This window comes from Schistocerca cancellata, chromosome 2, assembly GCF_023864275.1.
Source record: "Schistocerca cancellata isolate TAMUIC-IGC-003103 chromosome 2, iqSchCanc2.1, whole genome shotgun sequence".
Classification (NCBI taxonomy): Eukaryota; Metazoa; Arthropoda; class Insecta; order Orthoptera; family Acrididae; genus Schistocerca; species Schistocerca cancellata.
This window is the reverse complement of record NC_064627.1, coordinates 840429344-840446331: the sequence shown is the minus strand read 5'-3', so window position 1 is coordinate 840446331 and position 16988 is coordinate 840429344. Positions and strand designations below refer to the sequence as shown.

At 36.0% G+C, this 16988-nt stretch overlaps 1 protein-coding gene across 4 annotated transcripts in view; it reads left to right on the top strand.

Annotated features, from left to right (window-relative positions):
- LOC126162755 (sodium-independent sulfate anion transporter-like) overlaps window positions 1–15878 on the top strand; it is a 162084-nt gene extending 146206 nt beyond the window's left edge. For all 4 annotated transcript variants that reach the window (XM_049919436.1, XM_049919435.1, XM_049919437.1 and 1 more), the window contains exons 11-12: window positions 5455–5608; window positions 13199–15878. In XM_049919436.1, the coding sequence (XP_049775393.1) occupies window positions 5455–5608; window positions 13199–13386 (342 nt within the window). In that variant the 3' untranslated portion in view covers window positions 13387–15878. The remainder of the gene's footprint in view (window positions 1–5454; window positions 5609–13198) is intronic.
- Window positions 15879–16988: the final 1110 nt, after the last annotated feature.

Sequence of the window (16988 nt, the reverse complement as noted above, 5' to 3'; positions counted from 1 at the left end):
ATTGTGTCAGCTTCATGTCTGTGCATGCTCACAACAGCAGAACACCATGTTGCTGGAACCATGATGCACATAGCTCAGTAAAAAGATTTTGCATCTTTTTCATAAAATGGGAGATCGCTACTGACATTAAGCTTGAGGATTGTAGGCTGTAGAAATACAAAAAAAGAATTAAAGAAAAAATGTTAAATTTTGTTGATAATATGAAATGGAAACAGTGGGTGCTGCAGTTCTACTGCCTATATGTGAGCTGCCACTGGTCATATCTAACCGAAAGGAAGTTGTACTTAGTGATTCAACCAATGTAGTTTGGGGATAAATCTCATATGGGATTCTGCAAGGCCCAATCTAAGCTCCACTGTTGTTACTCATACATGTAGATGATCTTTGTCTAATATACAACAAGCAGAATTAGTTCTTTTTGCAGATAACACTAGTATTGTAGTTGATCCAAGCATACGAACAGCAACAGAAGAAATGGAAAACAATTTTCTTAACGGTGTCATTGAGTGGTTTCCCTCAAGTGGTCTCACTCTTAGCTTTAAAAAGATGCAATATAGTCAGTACTGCACATCTAGAGGTACAACTCCAATGATAAGCATAACACATGGTGAGGAAATAATAAATAGGGTGGAAAATCAAAGTTTTTATGTGTTCATATTGATGAGAATTTAAATAGAAAAAGCACAGCTTGGAACTCCTAACACAGCTTAGTTCAGCCACATTTTCACTTAGAATAATTGCAAATCTTGGGAAACATAAGTCAGTAAGTGGACGTATGTTGCATATTTTCATTCAATAGGTAACTTATTTTTCAGAAAGAAAGTCTTCATTCCTCAGAAATTTGCCGCAAGAATAATATGTGGTGCTCACTCAGGGTCATCTTGTAGACATCTGTTTCAGGAGTTGGGCATTCTGATTACTGCTTACAGTACATTTATTCCCTCATTAAGTTGATCATAGACAACCTACTGTAGTTCAAAAAGGAACCATGGTGCACATAATTACAATACCAAAAGGAAAAATGACATTCATTACTCCACATTAAGGTTTTCTTTAGCACAAAAACTGGTGCACAATGCCGCAACTAAAATTTTTGATAACAAACCCAGTCTTACACACCAAAGTAAAATTTGAAAACAAACTGAAAAAGTTTCTACTTAAAAACTCTTCTACCCCAAAGAAGAATTTCTGTGTGAAAAGATGGTGGTTAGGAGTTACTAACTCACATATTTGTACTTAATAATAGTAATAATAATGATAATAATAATAATAATAATAAGTCGAAACAACAATAAAAACTATCAACACAATCATACACAACAAAATAAATGAAAACACAACTATGGAAGAGTTACAACTACTGGTTTATATAGGAGCACTCACTACACTAAATATACACACTAGGCAGAGATCAGAACAAACCAACACACAGAAGAAACCCACAAAACCAGCATGGCAACACAGGTTACAGATCAGAATAGAAAAACTGAGAAAAGACATCGGACAGTTAACACAATTTATAAGAAATGAAATATCAGACAAAAAACGAAAAAGGTTAGGTAAAATCTCACAACAAGAAGCAATAGAGCAATTAGATGAAAAAAAGCAGAAATTGCAAGCATTGGCCAAACGACTTAGAAGATACAAAAAAAGTGAAAATAGAAGGAAACAAAACCAAACATTCAACACAAACCAAAAGAGATTTTACCAAACAATGGATAACACACACATTAAATTAGACAATCCACCAAACATAACAGACATGGAACACTTCTGGAGCAGCATATGGTTAAACCCGGTACAACATAACAGGCATGCACGGTGGATACAAGCAGAAACAAATGCCTGAAGTGATAATTTTGCAACATGAAGTCACCCGAGCAATTAATTCTACACACAATTGGAAAGCCCCTGGAAATGATAAAATAGCAAATTACTGGCTAAAGAAGTTCACCTCAACACATTCACATCTAACTAAATTATTTAACAGTTACATTGCAGACCCATACACATTCCCTGATACACTTGCACATGGAATAACCTATCTGAAACCTAAAGATCAAGCAGACACAGCAAACCCAGCTAAATATCGCCCCATAACATGCCTACCAACAATATACAAAATATTAACTTCAGTCATCACACAGAAATTAATGACACATACAACACAGAACAAAATTATAAATGAAGAACAAAAAGGCTGCTGCAAAGGAGCACGAGGATGTAAAGAGCAACTGATAATAGATACAGAGGTGACATATCAAGCTAAAACTAAACAAAGGTCCCTACACTACGCATACATTGATTATCAAAAAGCCTTTGATAGTGTACCCCACTCATGGTTACTACAGATTTTGGAAATATACAAATTAGATCCTAAATTGATACAGTTTCTAAACACAGTAATGAAAAATTGGAAAACCACACTTAATATCCAAACAAATTCAGATAACATCACATCACAGCCAATACAGATTAAGCGTGGAATATACCAAGGAGACTCATTAAGTCCTTTCTGGTTCTGTCTTGCTCTGAACCCACTATCCAACATGCTAAATAATACAAATTATGGATACAATATTACTGGAACATACCCACACAAAATCACACATTTGCTATACATGGATGATCTAAAACTACTGGCAGCAACAAATCAACAACTCAACCAATTACTAAAGATAACAGAAGTATTCAGCAATGATATAAATATGTCTTTTGGAACAGACAAATGTAAGAAAAATAGCATAGTCAAGGGCAAACACACTAAACAAGAAGATTACATATTGGATAACCACAGCGACTGCATAGAAGCGATGGAAAAAACAGATGCCTATAAATACCTAGGATACAGACAAAAAATAGGAATAGATAATACAAATATTAAAGAAGAACTAAAAGAAAAATATAAACAAAGACTAACAAAAATACTGAAAACAGAATTGACAGCAAGAAACAAGACAAAAGCTATAAATACTTATGCTATACCAGTATTGGCCTACTCATTTGGAGTAGTGAAATGGAGTGACACAGACCTAGAAGCACTCAATACACTTACACGATCACAATGCCACAAATATAGAATACATCACATACATTCAGCAACAGAAAGATTCACATTAAGCAGAAAGGAAGGTGGAAGGGGATTTATAGATATAAAAAACCTACATTATGGACAGGTAGACAATTTAAGAAAATTCTTTCTAGAACGAGCAGAAACTAGCAAAATACACAAAGCAATCACTCATATAAATACATCAGCTACACCATTGCAATTTCATAACCACTTCTACAACCCTTTAGATCACATAACATCAACAGATACAAAGAAAGTAAATTGGAAAAAGAAAACACTACACGGCAAGCACCCGTATCATCTAACACAGCCACACATAGATCAAGACGCATCCAACACATGGCTAAGAAACGGCAATATATACAGTGAGACGGAAGGATTCATGATCGCAATACAGGATCAAACAATAAACACCAGATATTACAGCAAGCATATTATTAAAGATCCCAATACCACAACAGATAAATGCAGACTTTGCAAACAACAAATAGAAACAGTAGATCACATAACAAGCGGATGTACAATACTAGCAAATACAGAATACCCCAGAAGACATGACAATGTAGCAAAAATAATACATCAACAACTTGCCATAAAACATAAACTAATAAAACAACACGTTCCCACATACAAGTATGCACCACAAAATGTACTGGAGAATGATGAATACAAATTATACTGGAACAGAACGATTATAACAGATAAAACAACAACACATAACAAACCTGACATCATACTCACCAATAAAAAGAAGAAATTAACACAACTAATTGAAATATCCATACCCAACACAACAAATATACAGAAGAAAACAGGAGAAAAAATTGAAAAATACATCCAACTGGCTGAGGAAGTCAAGGACATGTGGCATCAGGCTAAAGTCGACATTATCCCAATTATACTATCAACTACAGGAGTCATACCTCACAATATTCACCAGTACATCAATGCAATACAGCTACATCCAAACATATATATACAACTACAAAAATCTGTAATTATTGATACATGTTCAATTACCCGAAAGTTCCTAAATGCAATATAACATATACCATACAGTTACAAGGAAGTCACGCTTGACCGAGGTCCGCGTCACGTTCCATTTTTAACCAGACTTAAGTCTGAGAAAAAAAAGTCAAAAAGATAATAATAATAATAAAAGTAGCTTTATAAATGTCCAGCATGTAGCCATGTGTACAAAGTAATTAGTGATGTGAATATCAAATGGCTTGTTCCACATCATTATGACTTATCATGCAAGTGATCCATGGAACATGAACCAAACCAACAAGAAGAGAATTGAACCTTTTGAAATGTGGTACTGAAGAATGCTGAAGACTATATGGGTCGATCATATGACTAATGAAGAGGCATTGACTCAAATCAGGGAGAGAATAATTTTATGGAACAGCTTCAGTCAAAGAAGGTACTGGTTGATAGGGCACATCCTAAGGCATAAAGGTATCATAAATTTGGTAATGTGGGAAATGTGAGGTTTAAAAAGGTTAAAGACAGACCAAGGCTTTGTTGCAGTAAGGCGATTCAAATCGGTGTATGTTGCAGCAGGGGCCTGCCCAAGGTAGACCAGTGTTAAGAATTGGAGCAAATCAGTCTTTGGCCTGAAAAAAGTGTAATATTGATTAAATAAATATAAGAAAGAAGAAAGAGATAGTATTTTATGCTGGGAGTGTTATCAGAGCAAGTGGAATTTTCCCATGTAGCTATGTTTCAGATAACACCTTTTTGATTTGTTTCATACTGCAGATTGTAGAAATCTTTTGGTTTGTAGTCTTACAGCACCTACCACTGATTTCTGTGTGTCTCGAAAACATTTACTGAAATTTGAAGATTTGGAACTCATGAACATGGATGTAAGAGGTCAAATTGTGACAGAATATACTCATACAGCCAACATTAGTAATAGCCAATTTATTGATTAAACAATATTCTTTCCATTTTCTTGTACGTGTAGAAAGTGGGATAGTGGCAATCACCAACAAGAGGGACACTTCTATCAAAGTGAAGCCTGTATTTGCATCATTTGTGCATTGTTTTCTCTTTCAGACCTCTCTGATTTTTTAATCAGAATTATTTGACTATGTCTTCAGAAGCTCTGCAGTACTAATGTTGAAATATCCATTTGTAACTTTGTGTTAAAGCAGTATGCCATTACATAAACATAGCAGTTAGAATCATGCTTAATAGAGAATTTTGAGATTTTTTTCTGATTGTAAATTTCTGTTTGCTTGGATTATGATTCCTCTTTGTTGGTTGTAACTTCTGTTTTACTGTATGAATTTCTCAAGTCATTGTGAGCCGTTACAATTAAAATGGTTGACACAGATAGACTATCGTAAAGTGGGAAGTCTTTCATTTTTTAGGGAATAGCAGCACTCATAGAGGATTTCAACAAAAGAAAACAGCCAATATATTTTCTAAATCCACACCCTGATGTTGTATCGGTTTTTAAGGGAGCAAGTCTGGAAGAATTTGTTCACATTTGCAGTGCGGAAGAGCTTGAACAGAACTTGAAAGGTAAGAATGCATGTATTTCAGCATTTCCAATCATAACTGTTAGTAACGTAATTTCATGGACACTGTTTTATGCTTATGGCTTTTTATTCATCTGAGTAATTCAGTATTAAAATGAATTTTATATTAAATGTTTTATTTTTGGTACATACAAGGTATCCGTAGTTCAAGTTCTAGTTTCAAAATGTTGTAGAAAGAGAGCCGCTGCTCAGTGTAATATCAAATTTGAACAGCATATTATTGACACAGGGGAAACATCACTGAACAAAAAAAATTAACCATAGTTTGACCAACAGATGGCACTGTAAGTGTCAGACAGCTGTTCCTCAGTTTGTGTCAGACACACCCAACATGTTTCTGTGAAGGGTCACATGCTACTGGTAAAACTCTAACTCAATAATGGTGACTGTTCAACAGTAGCCCTGCAGGCATTCCAGATGCTCAAAGGTGTGAAAAAAGGTCTGCTAGGGGTCTGGAGAAAATGATTACAAAATTCAAAAAGTCAGGTTCTTTTGAAGTGCAGTGTGGCAGAGGTAGGAAAGCTGTTGATCCAACGTCTGTTGAAGATGTGGCCATAGAACTGCAGGAGGTATCTAGTGGTGGTATGCAAACATGCAGTGCACGGGAACTGCCCTACTGTTCTACATGCCTATGAGCATTATGCATAACATCCTACCAAACATCACACAGTGCTATACATACAAAATCACCCTGTTCATGGGTTGGTTCCAGCTGTCCTGCCAACAAGACAAACTTTCGGACTGAAATTTTGTGCTCGCATGGAAGTGGGCAATGAATCGTCATGGAACCTTCTGTGAACAGACGAGGTCCATCTCCATCTCCAAGGACATGTCAGAATGCAGAATATTGGCAACGGAAAATCCACACACATGTCGACCCATACCACTTCGTTCTGCAAGAGTAACTGTGTGCTGTAGGTTGACAGTATCGTTTACCATCAGGCTGTATTTTTTCAAGGAAATGAATCCAGGGGGTCCTGTTGTCTGTATCATCACTGGTAAATGCTATGAGAGTCTTTTGCACATGATCTTTCCAATGCTTCAACAGTATGGATGTGTGGTTAGGATCATTTTTATGCAAGCTAGTGCTCCTCCATACATTGTACAGTCAGTGAAGTGGCTGCTGCAGAGGCATTTAAGAAATGCTAGAATAATCAGTTGTCATTCACTGCAGTCTGGCTGAATATGTGTAACTTGTGGTTGTGGGGTTATCTGAGAGATGATGTGATCAGTGTTACAATTGTGAATGTAGCATGCATAACACAACGCCTGAGACACTGCAGTCTGCTGTGGAACATACTGTTTGTTGATTTCAATTTATGGTAGGAAATATGGACAGCATATTGAACATGTCTTGTGCCACTCTCACGACAATTAGAAACTGACGTTGTTTTGCTTTTCATCCGGTTTTTGGGCTCATGACAATAAAAAACCAATTTTTGTCATCTGATGTGGCATTCCTTTTCCATGGTGGATGGGCTTATGTAACCAACAGCGCCATAACTGTTGACTGCCAAACTTGTGCAGTAATGCAAACTGAACAGTACAAATGGTGCGATGTTCAACCCAAATCTAGTCATTGTATTGTGATTCATTTGTCATTTGCATGTGTTAAATAGCTTACAGCACCATCTATTGGTAAATATTTTTTCCCCCCATTATGTTTCCCCCTGCGTTAAAAATTTGTTGTTCAAATTCATTGTCGTTCTGAGCAATGGTTCACTTTCTACAGTGTATTGAAACTGAATTTTAATGATGGACAACCTGTACATGTAGAATCATTATAGACAGTTATGAGAAATTAAGTGCTGTCCCCATAAAAATAAAAAATAAAAATATTAAAATGTTGTACGTGATGTTTGTGCTTTTCTTCTTAACATAATAAATGTGATGTTCGAACGCACAGAAAATTTGATAATTTTTCATAATGAACTAAATGTCAGAACTAACAAATAAAATCACTCATCCAGATAACAAACATCCTAGAGCAGATGTTTATGGACCATTGTATCTGGGTATGATCTTTACCAAACTCAAAGCTTCATTCTGCTGCTATATTTTTCCTACTCTTTCGAACTCTATAGATCCCCATACTATTTCAAGTGGCATTCCTTGAGAAACAATATGATGGAACATGATTTACCATAGCTTAGAAATTGTTTCTAGGATGAAAGTTCTAGTCCTCTGTGGAGAATTGTTGTAGCGAAACTCCCTGGCAAGGGCCTCAAGTAAAATATTTGTGGAATCCTATTGCTATTAATGTTTAAATTCTTGTTGAGAATACCATTTCAATGCAGGCACTATTGGTTAGGCTTTACTGTGGTCATTTTTGATTTCAAATGAAAGAACAGATTTGCTGTTTTGAGCCACAATTTATTTTTTCCATCTCTGAAATATCCCATGGGAATAAATAACAGATAACATTAAACTTCAGACAATGGAAACTCCAGTTAGGAATATCAACAATGTAGGAAAAGACAAAACACACACACACACACACACACACACACACACACACACACACAAAAAAGCACATGCGACCACCAACTCCAGCACAGCCTGAGATGCTGAAATTGGTGACTGTGTGTGTGTGTGTGTGTGTGTGTTTGTGTGGTGTCTTCTTTATGGTAAGTAGCAATCTGTCTTGCCTTTATTGTGCAAGTACTCTACCGACTGAGCTATCCAATCACGACTTGCGACCCATCATCACAGCTTCTACTCTGCCAGTACCTTGTCTCCTACCTTCCAAACATCACAGAATCTCTTCTGTGAACCTTGCAGAACTAGCACTCCTGGAAGAAGAGATACTGCAGAGACATGGCTTAGCCACAACATGGGGCAGAGTGAAAAATCTCATTCTGGAGTAAACTTGATGTTTATATGGCAAGTACACAGTTTTAATCTGACCAGAAGTTTTACTGTATTACATTATGTAATCTGCTGTAGAGTTTGATTCATTCCAGAACTAAATTGCAACAGAGTTTTAGTTTTATGATCCCACATGTAGTAAGTAAATAGCCTCTAGTTACCTAGAGTTTATTAATATCATTCATTTTGAAACTGTGTTTTCGTTAATTTAAACCTACTGTTTTTAGAATGCCTTCTCTTCAACATACTCTGTCAATAATCAAATGATGAACTTGCAGTAGACAAATTTGCTTAATTTGGCACTCCATTTTTTAATAATATGGCTACTACCCATCATAAGCGTTTAGGAGTTTTGAGATTTATAAGATGATTGAGTAGCTGATGAGAGTTCCCATATGGTTGTAATAACAAAATGTAGAATATAAAGTAATGTTATACCCAAAATTCCTAAAAACATACCAACTGTGTAATGTATTAGAGCATTTCATGAGGAAATGTCTTTTGAATACCTTTCCTGAACAATGGATTTGTGATACCTTACTTCCAATCATTAAGTGCTTCATGATCATGATAGATATTAAATTATCTGAGTGCAACAAGAAATTAATTTTGTAGACATTGATTTTATGAAACCCAGCTTTTTTAAAACAAAGAGGGACAGGATGTCAAACCGGGCAACTGTAAGCAGGAGAGGCACCACAGGACATTTTAATTTCCACTGTCCTGAATATGGTTTGATGGGATCTATTACAAAATATACACGTTTCAATTCCACAGAGCGAAGTACAGTGACGTGCGATAAAAGAATGCTGTGTGAGGAGGCGAGGCACTGCACTTTGGCACATTTACGACCAAATAACATGTGTTACATTTCCTCAAACACATATGTTTTATCCATCAAACTCTTCAGAAAGACGTGTGCTACAAAATGATCATATTTTTGAAAATTCTATTTTTTTTTAAATTTTTGACGTCCTATCTCAAACGCTCTAGTGAGTGGCGAGGTATTGCCCCGGTTTGGAAATATCATAGATCCAGGGCTGATGCGCAGAGCATTCTGAGTTACAGTGGGGAATTGGGCAGTCTCCACGTGACCCGTGTTTACATTTTGTGATTTTGCTATTTCCTCTTCGTTTACTGCTCTCACGTCAAATGAAAACAAAACAGATTTCTGTGGCGGGGAGCTTTCAAATGAATTAAAATACATTCACATAACTACGGAAGGCTAAAATGTGTTACTAGTTGCAGATTTTATTTTATTTCTACCTTTCTGACAGTCAAGCATTAATTGCCTTGCAGAACAATGAAGTTATTTTTGTCGGTTTGCTAAAGAAATTTTCTTTTATTAATTTTTTCCGCTGAGGCAGAGAATATATTTGAAACGAAGTGTTTAATTCCACGCACTGTTCGCTGCATTTCAAGTGCACATTTTCAACTTCTAGCATGTATGGCATTATGCCATAATAAAGAACCAAACATGAGATAACAGAGTACTGGTACTCCAAGAAAATTTACATCCCGAAAACCACATTGAAAACTTGATATCAGGTCATGGCCTACTTCACTGGGAATCTGGACATACGAATGTGCACTCAAAATGTGCACATTTTAGTATGGGTCACGAAATTCCGATGCTATTGGGTATCCTCTGACGTCTTGTTTCTTTTATGACATAATGTAAGATCTTTTAATGTTTTACACGTACGAACATATGGGCTCCCTACGATATCGTAGCTGTGCAATCGCGTTGATGCCTGTCTTCTGGCACTCTCTGGCAACTGCAGAAACGAACCTATTTCTAACAGGTCACGGGAAAATATTCCGAATGGTGGTTTGAAAAGCGTTACCATCAAAGTACCATTCTGGCAGTTACTCTGGAACTATGTACGTTGAATTTCTTAAGTCACAGAATGTTTCACTCTCATTTAAAAATCAACTCTTTGATGGTGAGCCATTTGGATGAATTTTGAGCCCAGAAGATACGAAATTTATGTAGTTATTGAGAATTTTACTGGCACATTTGTGTGATATATCTTAAATTGTCATACGCGTATAAAAGACCGACATCATATGTGAAAGCTTAGCTTCTCTTGCAGCGTATTAATCTTGTAGACCAATATTACATGTGAAAGCTTAGCGTTTCGTGTAGCAACACTATGTATATTAATTTAAGCCATTAACTTTTTCTGTTTGTGTGTTCGTGCTACTTAACAGTGATGTTGCCATTGGTTGACTACATCATGTGTGCTAAGCTCTGAATAACCACTGTCATCGGCTGGTGAGATCACGTGACATGATCTATGACTGGCTTACAAAAGCGCATCGCAATCTCAATTCCAATGCTTCGGAAAGTAACATGTGGTGTTTGGTGGAATTCAAATTTATACTTTTGTAATACGAAAATGTGCAGCGTACATGTTGCTGCACATCAAAGATATTTCCGAAACGCGTTTTTTCCCTGTGTTTAATTTTTGATAGTGCTGGGAACTTCTACGCTCATGTATAAAACCATAATCATTCAAAGGACTGATAAGTTAGACAGTTCCGAGAGAAAATATACTGTCAGTTAACAAGGAAAAAGTATGTTTTCACCTGGGAAAAAAGTATATTTTTAACTAGGAAATCCGGGAATTTTTCTCCTTGTCCGCGTATACACCCTGGAATAATAAGTCATTAATGATACTTTTTTTATTAAGCTCATCACATGTAAATAGGAATAAGAGGAAAGAAGCAATTAGAAAAGTGCAAATCAGATATGCAAAAATGAGAAGGAATAGTTTTTTCTTTTAAATGACATGTGCAAGTGACAATGACTGCACTTACCTGCAGTTGAGGATAGTTTGCATAATATTGAAATAATATCTGTCCACTCTGTTCCAAAAAATTATGGTATACTGCAATGTATCAGAACATCAATGTTTTTCAGTCACACATACAATTGTTTTATTATGTTGGTGTAGAATGATATCACCCCTATCACATTCTCCTCCATGTAAAGCAATCACTACTTTATTGATGGTAGGTGTGTTGCAGCATCTGGCATGCTGTATAGTTGATGTTTTACTGTCTCTTATATGGACTGCATAATTATCTGCTGGCATGCTGTATAGTTTCTGTTTTTTAACAATTTTATCAGGGTGCTATTTTGGTGCAAAAAGTTTGCAAAGTATATAATATTGCCATTGAATTTGGAATGTTGTCATATATTGAATAATTTGTTGGCTTGAAAGGAAACTATATTTGTGAATGTGTTTTAGAATGTGCACAAAATCAGTGGAATCACCTGAAAGCAATGATAACAGAGGTTCAGGTGGTATGTAGAAAGTCAGAAGTTTAACTTTGCCATTTGTGGAGCACAGTACTGGTGTTACAACATAGAACTTTCACGTACCACAATGTGCACACACTTTATCCATGTAGCTGATGTCTACACTTGGATGCAAACTGTAGTTGTAATTGACACTGTATTGGAATGTAGCAAGAATTATGTCAACATGCTCTGTTTGTGAAGACCGAATAGCATGGAAAAGTTCTGCATCCACTCTAATTGTCCATTGCTGTGCTGATTCCAATGCACATGATCAGGTAGCTTGTAAATAATCAGCTAAATATCTGGCTATGCATTACCCTTCTTATTCCAAAGCGCGTGATTGAGCACCTTGCAAATGATCAGATAAATATCGTGCAGTGCGTTGGTCTTCCAGTTCTGATGTACGAGACTGAGCAACCCGTAAATGATCTGGTTTGTTACTTGCTTGCCAGACCTAGCTTCCTCGAGAAATACATAATTGCTTTCTCTTTTTTTCCTGTCTTGTAGACCTACCAATTGATGCATGTTTAGGAGGCATGATCATTTTCACAGCGAGAGTAGCAGCAACAGTGCAAAGTTTCAGCTTGGTCTGAACTAAATTATTTTGCTTACGGTGAAAATTGTTGTGTAGGCTACTCATATTTGTTAAACTGTTACACAGGACTACCATCATGTGAGAGCTTGCAGGAATCTCACCATATGGGAGACAAAAGATGAGACTTGCATTATTGTCTTTCTCACTGTCAGTTTAAATGGAAGACCAGTACACTGTTGCTGTAAAAGCTACACAGCTACAAACTGTCTCCAGACAATACTGATCATTTTGCAAAAAGATGAGCATACATCGGGCCATTACTTTTTGAGATCATACATTCTGGACAGACAGACAGACGTTCATTTTTTTCTGTATCAGGATATTCAAAGAGTTTTTAATACCACTGCAGGGCATTGCATGTTTCTGTTTTGCTTAGAACACTGTTCAGTGCAGCAACAGCTGCAATTACACTTCAAGGTGCCCCTCATATTCAGAAATATACATTTCTGTTTGGTTTGCTATGGGTACTGCAAAATCAAATAAATCATTTAGAACATATTTTTTCTATACAAGACAAAATCATCAGAAGATATGTGTAATCATGCTGCATGCTGTAGAACAGCGAACACTACTGTGTTGTAATGTAATTAACACTTAGATGAAATTCTTGCAAATCCCCTAATCCAATGAAAATTGAATACAGAAAATACCCTCTTAATAGGAGAATAAAATTAACGTGTTACATATGGCAACTATAGAACTGGAATTGACCTTGGATATGGTTTCCCATTTACTTCCATTAAATTGCTAAACAGTAGTTGATAAAATGTTTAATCCTTCGTATTGATTTTCTTTTCTAGTAAACAATGAAGAATTCACGGGAGAAGAAGTGAAAATGAATGGATTTGATCTTAAAGAGGTGTCCATAACGCAGGATGGGAATACTTACTTGCCATTACCCCGAACAGATGCTGTAGATGGCCGAAGACGCTTCAGCAACAGTGTACCACTGCTGACAGAACAAAACAGACAGTTTTATACAACATGAGACTGGAATGCCTAGTAAAACTACTTCACTAAAGCTGTCTCTCAAACATGGTGTAGATGCAGTCTGTAATTGCAGTGATTAATACTTTGCTTTGGAAAGGTGGTTTATCTCCTTATTTTCATCTGAAACATTGTTCAATACTATAATGTTATTACCATGGCATAATTTTGAGAGAAAAATGTGCCATTTCACTTAAAGGGAATCAGTGCTGATCTTTGACATTACTTTTACTTGAAAGCAACTTTATCTTTCAGCTTCTACAAAACTCATAAAACTTGTGTGGAACTCACTCACTGAAGTGAAAACATTTGAAAATGTTTCTTTTGTTTCATTTATAATTTCTTACAGCTAGAATGTTACGTTTGGAAGAATATATGAAGTGGATATCATTCTCAGAACTCATATCAATGTTGCTCAGAAAATATCATAAATGTTCAGCTGATTCCTCTCTCATGAGCTGAGGTGAACTCTTTTAAGTTAACCGAAAACATTCCGTCACGTCATCGCATAGTCAATACAGATATGGCTCTTTTCAGCATTGCTGACATGGTGATGACCATTTGTGGCAATATATATCATTGCATTCAATGCAGTTAATGCTATAGAAACCACAGGCCATCTTATTACAGAAATAACATTTACTACCACATTTATCCACCTGCTGACTACGGAATTGGCAAGTGCTTAAAAATTTTTGTCGACATTCTGCTCATTTTATTTCAATAGTCTATGCTGTGGCTTCTTTAACTCATTCCTGAATTGGTATTTATTCCAAAACACTATTTTATATTGATATTTTAATTCCTCCTCCCTGATTTTATTTGCTTCACTGCGCCCATCTGTTCTTTCTGCTGCTTGTGTCTTCATCTTCTTTTTTGCAACTTCGGGATCTTTGGAAATAACCATCCATATTCTTCCATAATCAGAACTCAGTCCTTACACATAACAAAATATTCAATGTCATGCCATGTTTCTTCATCACTAAATCCCCTTTCAGCATACATTTTTTGTAAAATTCTGACTTAACTCTTCCCAATCTTGGTATCGCAAACTTGACAAAGGCCCTACTTGATTTAGCATATGCCACTGTAAAATCACTTCATTCTCCAACAGAAAGTCTGTCCTTAACAGTTTCTGCTGCAGCAGGAGTTACACCATCACTACTGCCACTGCTGCCAGTATAGCAACAACTTTTGCTGATTTCTTTTGTAGTCATCCCACATAGAGGTGCTGAATCTGTATGGCACATTCAAATCATGGTAAACCACCACCAGCATGATTGTACCTCTGGCTCTGCCGATATTTTGTTGCAGCCATTTATGAGCTTGTATGAAAATAATCTATCATGATGTACCATTGTCTGCCCCCTGTACTGTGGCAAGTACTAAATTATGAAGTACTGCAGGCAGTTGAAAGTATAAGAGGGTGCCATTAGAGTGCCTGTTGGAATTTTGAAGTGTAGGTGAATCTTACAAAAGGGTCCAATATTCAGCTACATTTTCTGTAGCTACCTGAAGTGAGATATAAGTATGCTTAAAATAAAAGTAAGTGTGTGTGTTTTTTGTGACTATTGTGGTGTAGATTTTACTGTTGCAGTACTTGCTTCAGGCTGCATTATCCATTATTGTGTAGCATTCTGTTATTGATGTGTGTTCACTCCTTTTACTCTTAATAGCAGTTACAAAGCTCTGTAGACTTTGTCCCATTCAGAAAAAGTTGGACTAATGAGTGAATATTGATGTCAACTAATTATGGTTGAAAGAAAACATGAGAGGGTTTTTTAAATTTGTCTTATTTGTGATTGTATTCAAAGGAATGAAATGAGTAGATTTGTTTGGATATATGAAGCTTTTGTGGCTCTGTCTTAAAAATTTCTTGAAATTATTTATTTTTTCTTAATGCTAAGCTTCAAATGAAAATGTGTCTAAACAGACATACCTGTTTTGTTACTTTGTATTAATTTAAATCTAAGATTATTTAGTTTAATAATGAAATCTATGAATTTCATACTCTGAAAGACTTACCAAAGTTGGTATAAGGTTTGTAACCTGCTAGATTATAGTAGTATGAAATGTGTGTGTGTGTGTGTGTGTGTGTGTGTGTGTGTGTGTGTAGGAGGAGTATCAGTATCATTGTTGTTTCTGTTAATTAGTTTATTGTATGTTTCTTGTTATTCATGTATATGAAGCTTTATGTATGCATCGATTGTTGTATGGAAATTGAAAGTTTGGTTATGTTTTATAATGTGCTCTATATAATTTTCAGTACAATAATGTGAGAAGTACCAAAAATGGGAGAGGGAGAGGGAGAGAGAGAGAGAGAGAGAGAAAATTTCATTTACAAATATTAGTTGTTTCATATTTTTGTTACTTTCACTGCCTTACATTTTATCATCTGTTTTTTATACACAAGTTTGATTGTTAATTTTTGTGAGTTGTGTCTTGCTGTGCAAATTGTAAACAATTTTCAAGTGTGCAATAAAATACTTTTTCACTGACAAAAAATTATATCATTATACTATTGCCATGAAACCACTCGTATTTCCTATAGTCTTCAGTGAAATTTATTATTTAAATACTGTTCATCCACTTTCCACAGTCTTTGTTTATTTTAATACACTGAAATCTTTTATTTATACTGCATCAGTGGAAACTCCATAATGTCATCATCAACTGTTCCAAAAGATTGACAACATTCTTGTGACAGAGGGGGTGAAGCCTGTTTAGTCATGTAGGAATGGATATATGATGTTGTCGTTCACAATTAACTGAACCGAATAATTCAGTACCACATTGAGTACTCTGCTAATCTTGGGCAAACAGTTGGAGCTGTTAATATGTTAATGATTTTGATACTATAAACATTTTTCTGCGTCATAAATACAGATTTAGTCACACACACACACACACACACACACACACACACGTGTGCACAAACGCAACTTGCACACAACTGCAGTCTCAGGCAACTGAATGGGAGTGATGACTGGGCGGGGGTAAAGAGGAGGCTCATATCCCCACGCACGCGCGCACGTGTGTGTGTGTGTGTGTGTGTGTGTGTGTGTGTGTGTGTGTGGGCGCACGCGCGCGCATGCGTGCGTGTGCGTGTGAGACATCTGCTTTTGATGAAGGCGTTACTGGCTGAAAGCTTTATTTGTGAAAGTCTTTTTGTTGTGCCTATCTGCGAAACAGCATCTCCACTATATGGTGAGTAGCAACTTTCCTTTCCCTAATATTGTTACATTCCATCCTGGATTTTGCATTGTTTGATTAAAATAAAAATAAGTGAGACATAAAATATGTACTGAAGATAATTCTCATTTATCGTTCTGTCTCAGTTGCACTTCTTTTTATTAGATTACATGCTTGTCACTTTGGATCATCTTCAGATCTAAGCAGTTGCGTCAGCACCCATCTTTTCTACTCTCAGCCACATATCAGAGTAGTCAAGATGGACGGTGAAACCTGGCTATAATAACATTCAAAGGAATTTGAAAATTATGTTGTTATAAATGAGTATCGATGTAAACAAGATTTATATTTTCAGTCTGTTGTGGTGGGAACAAATTTAATGTTGTGTTGTTTTATTTTACATATAGTATT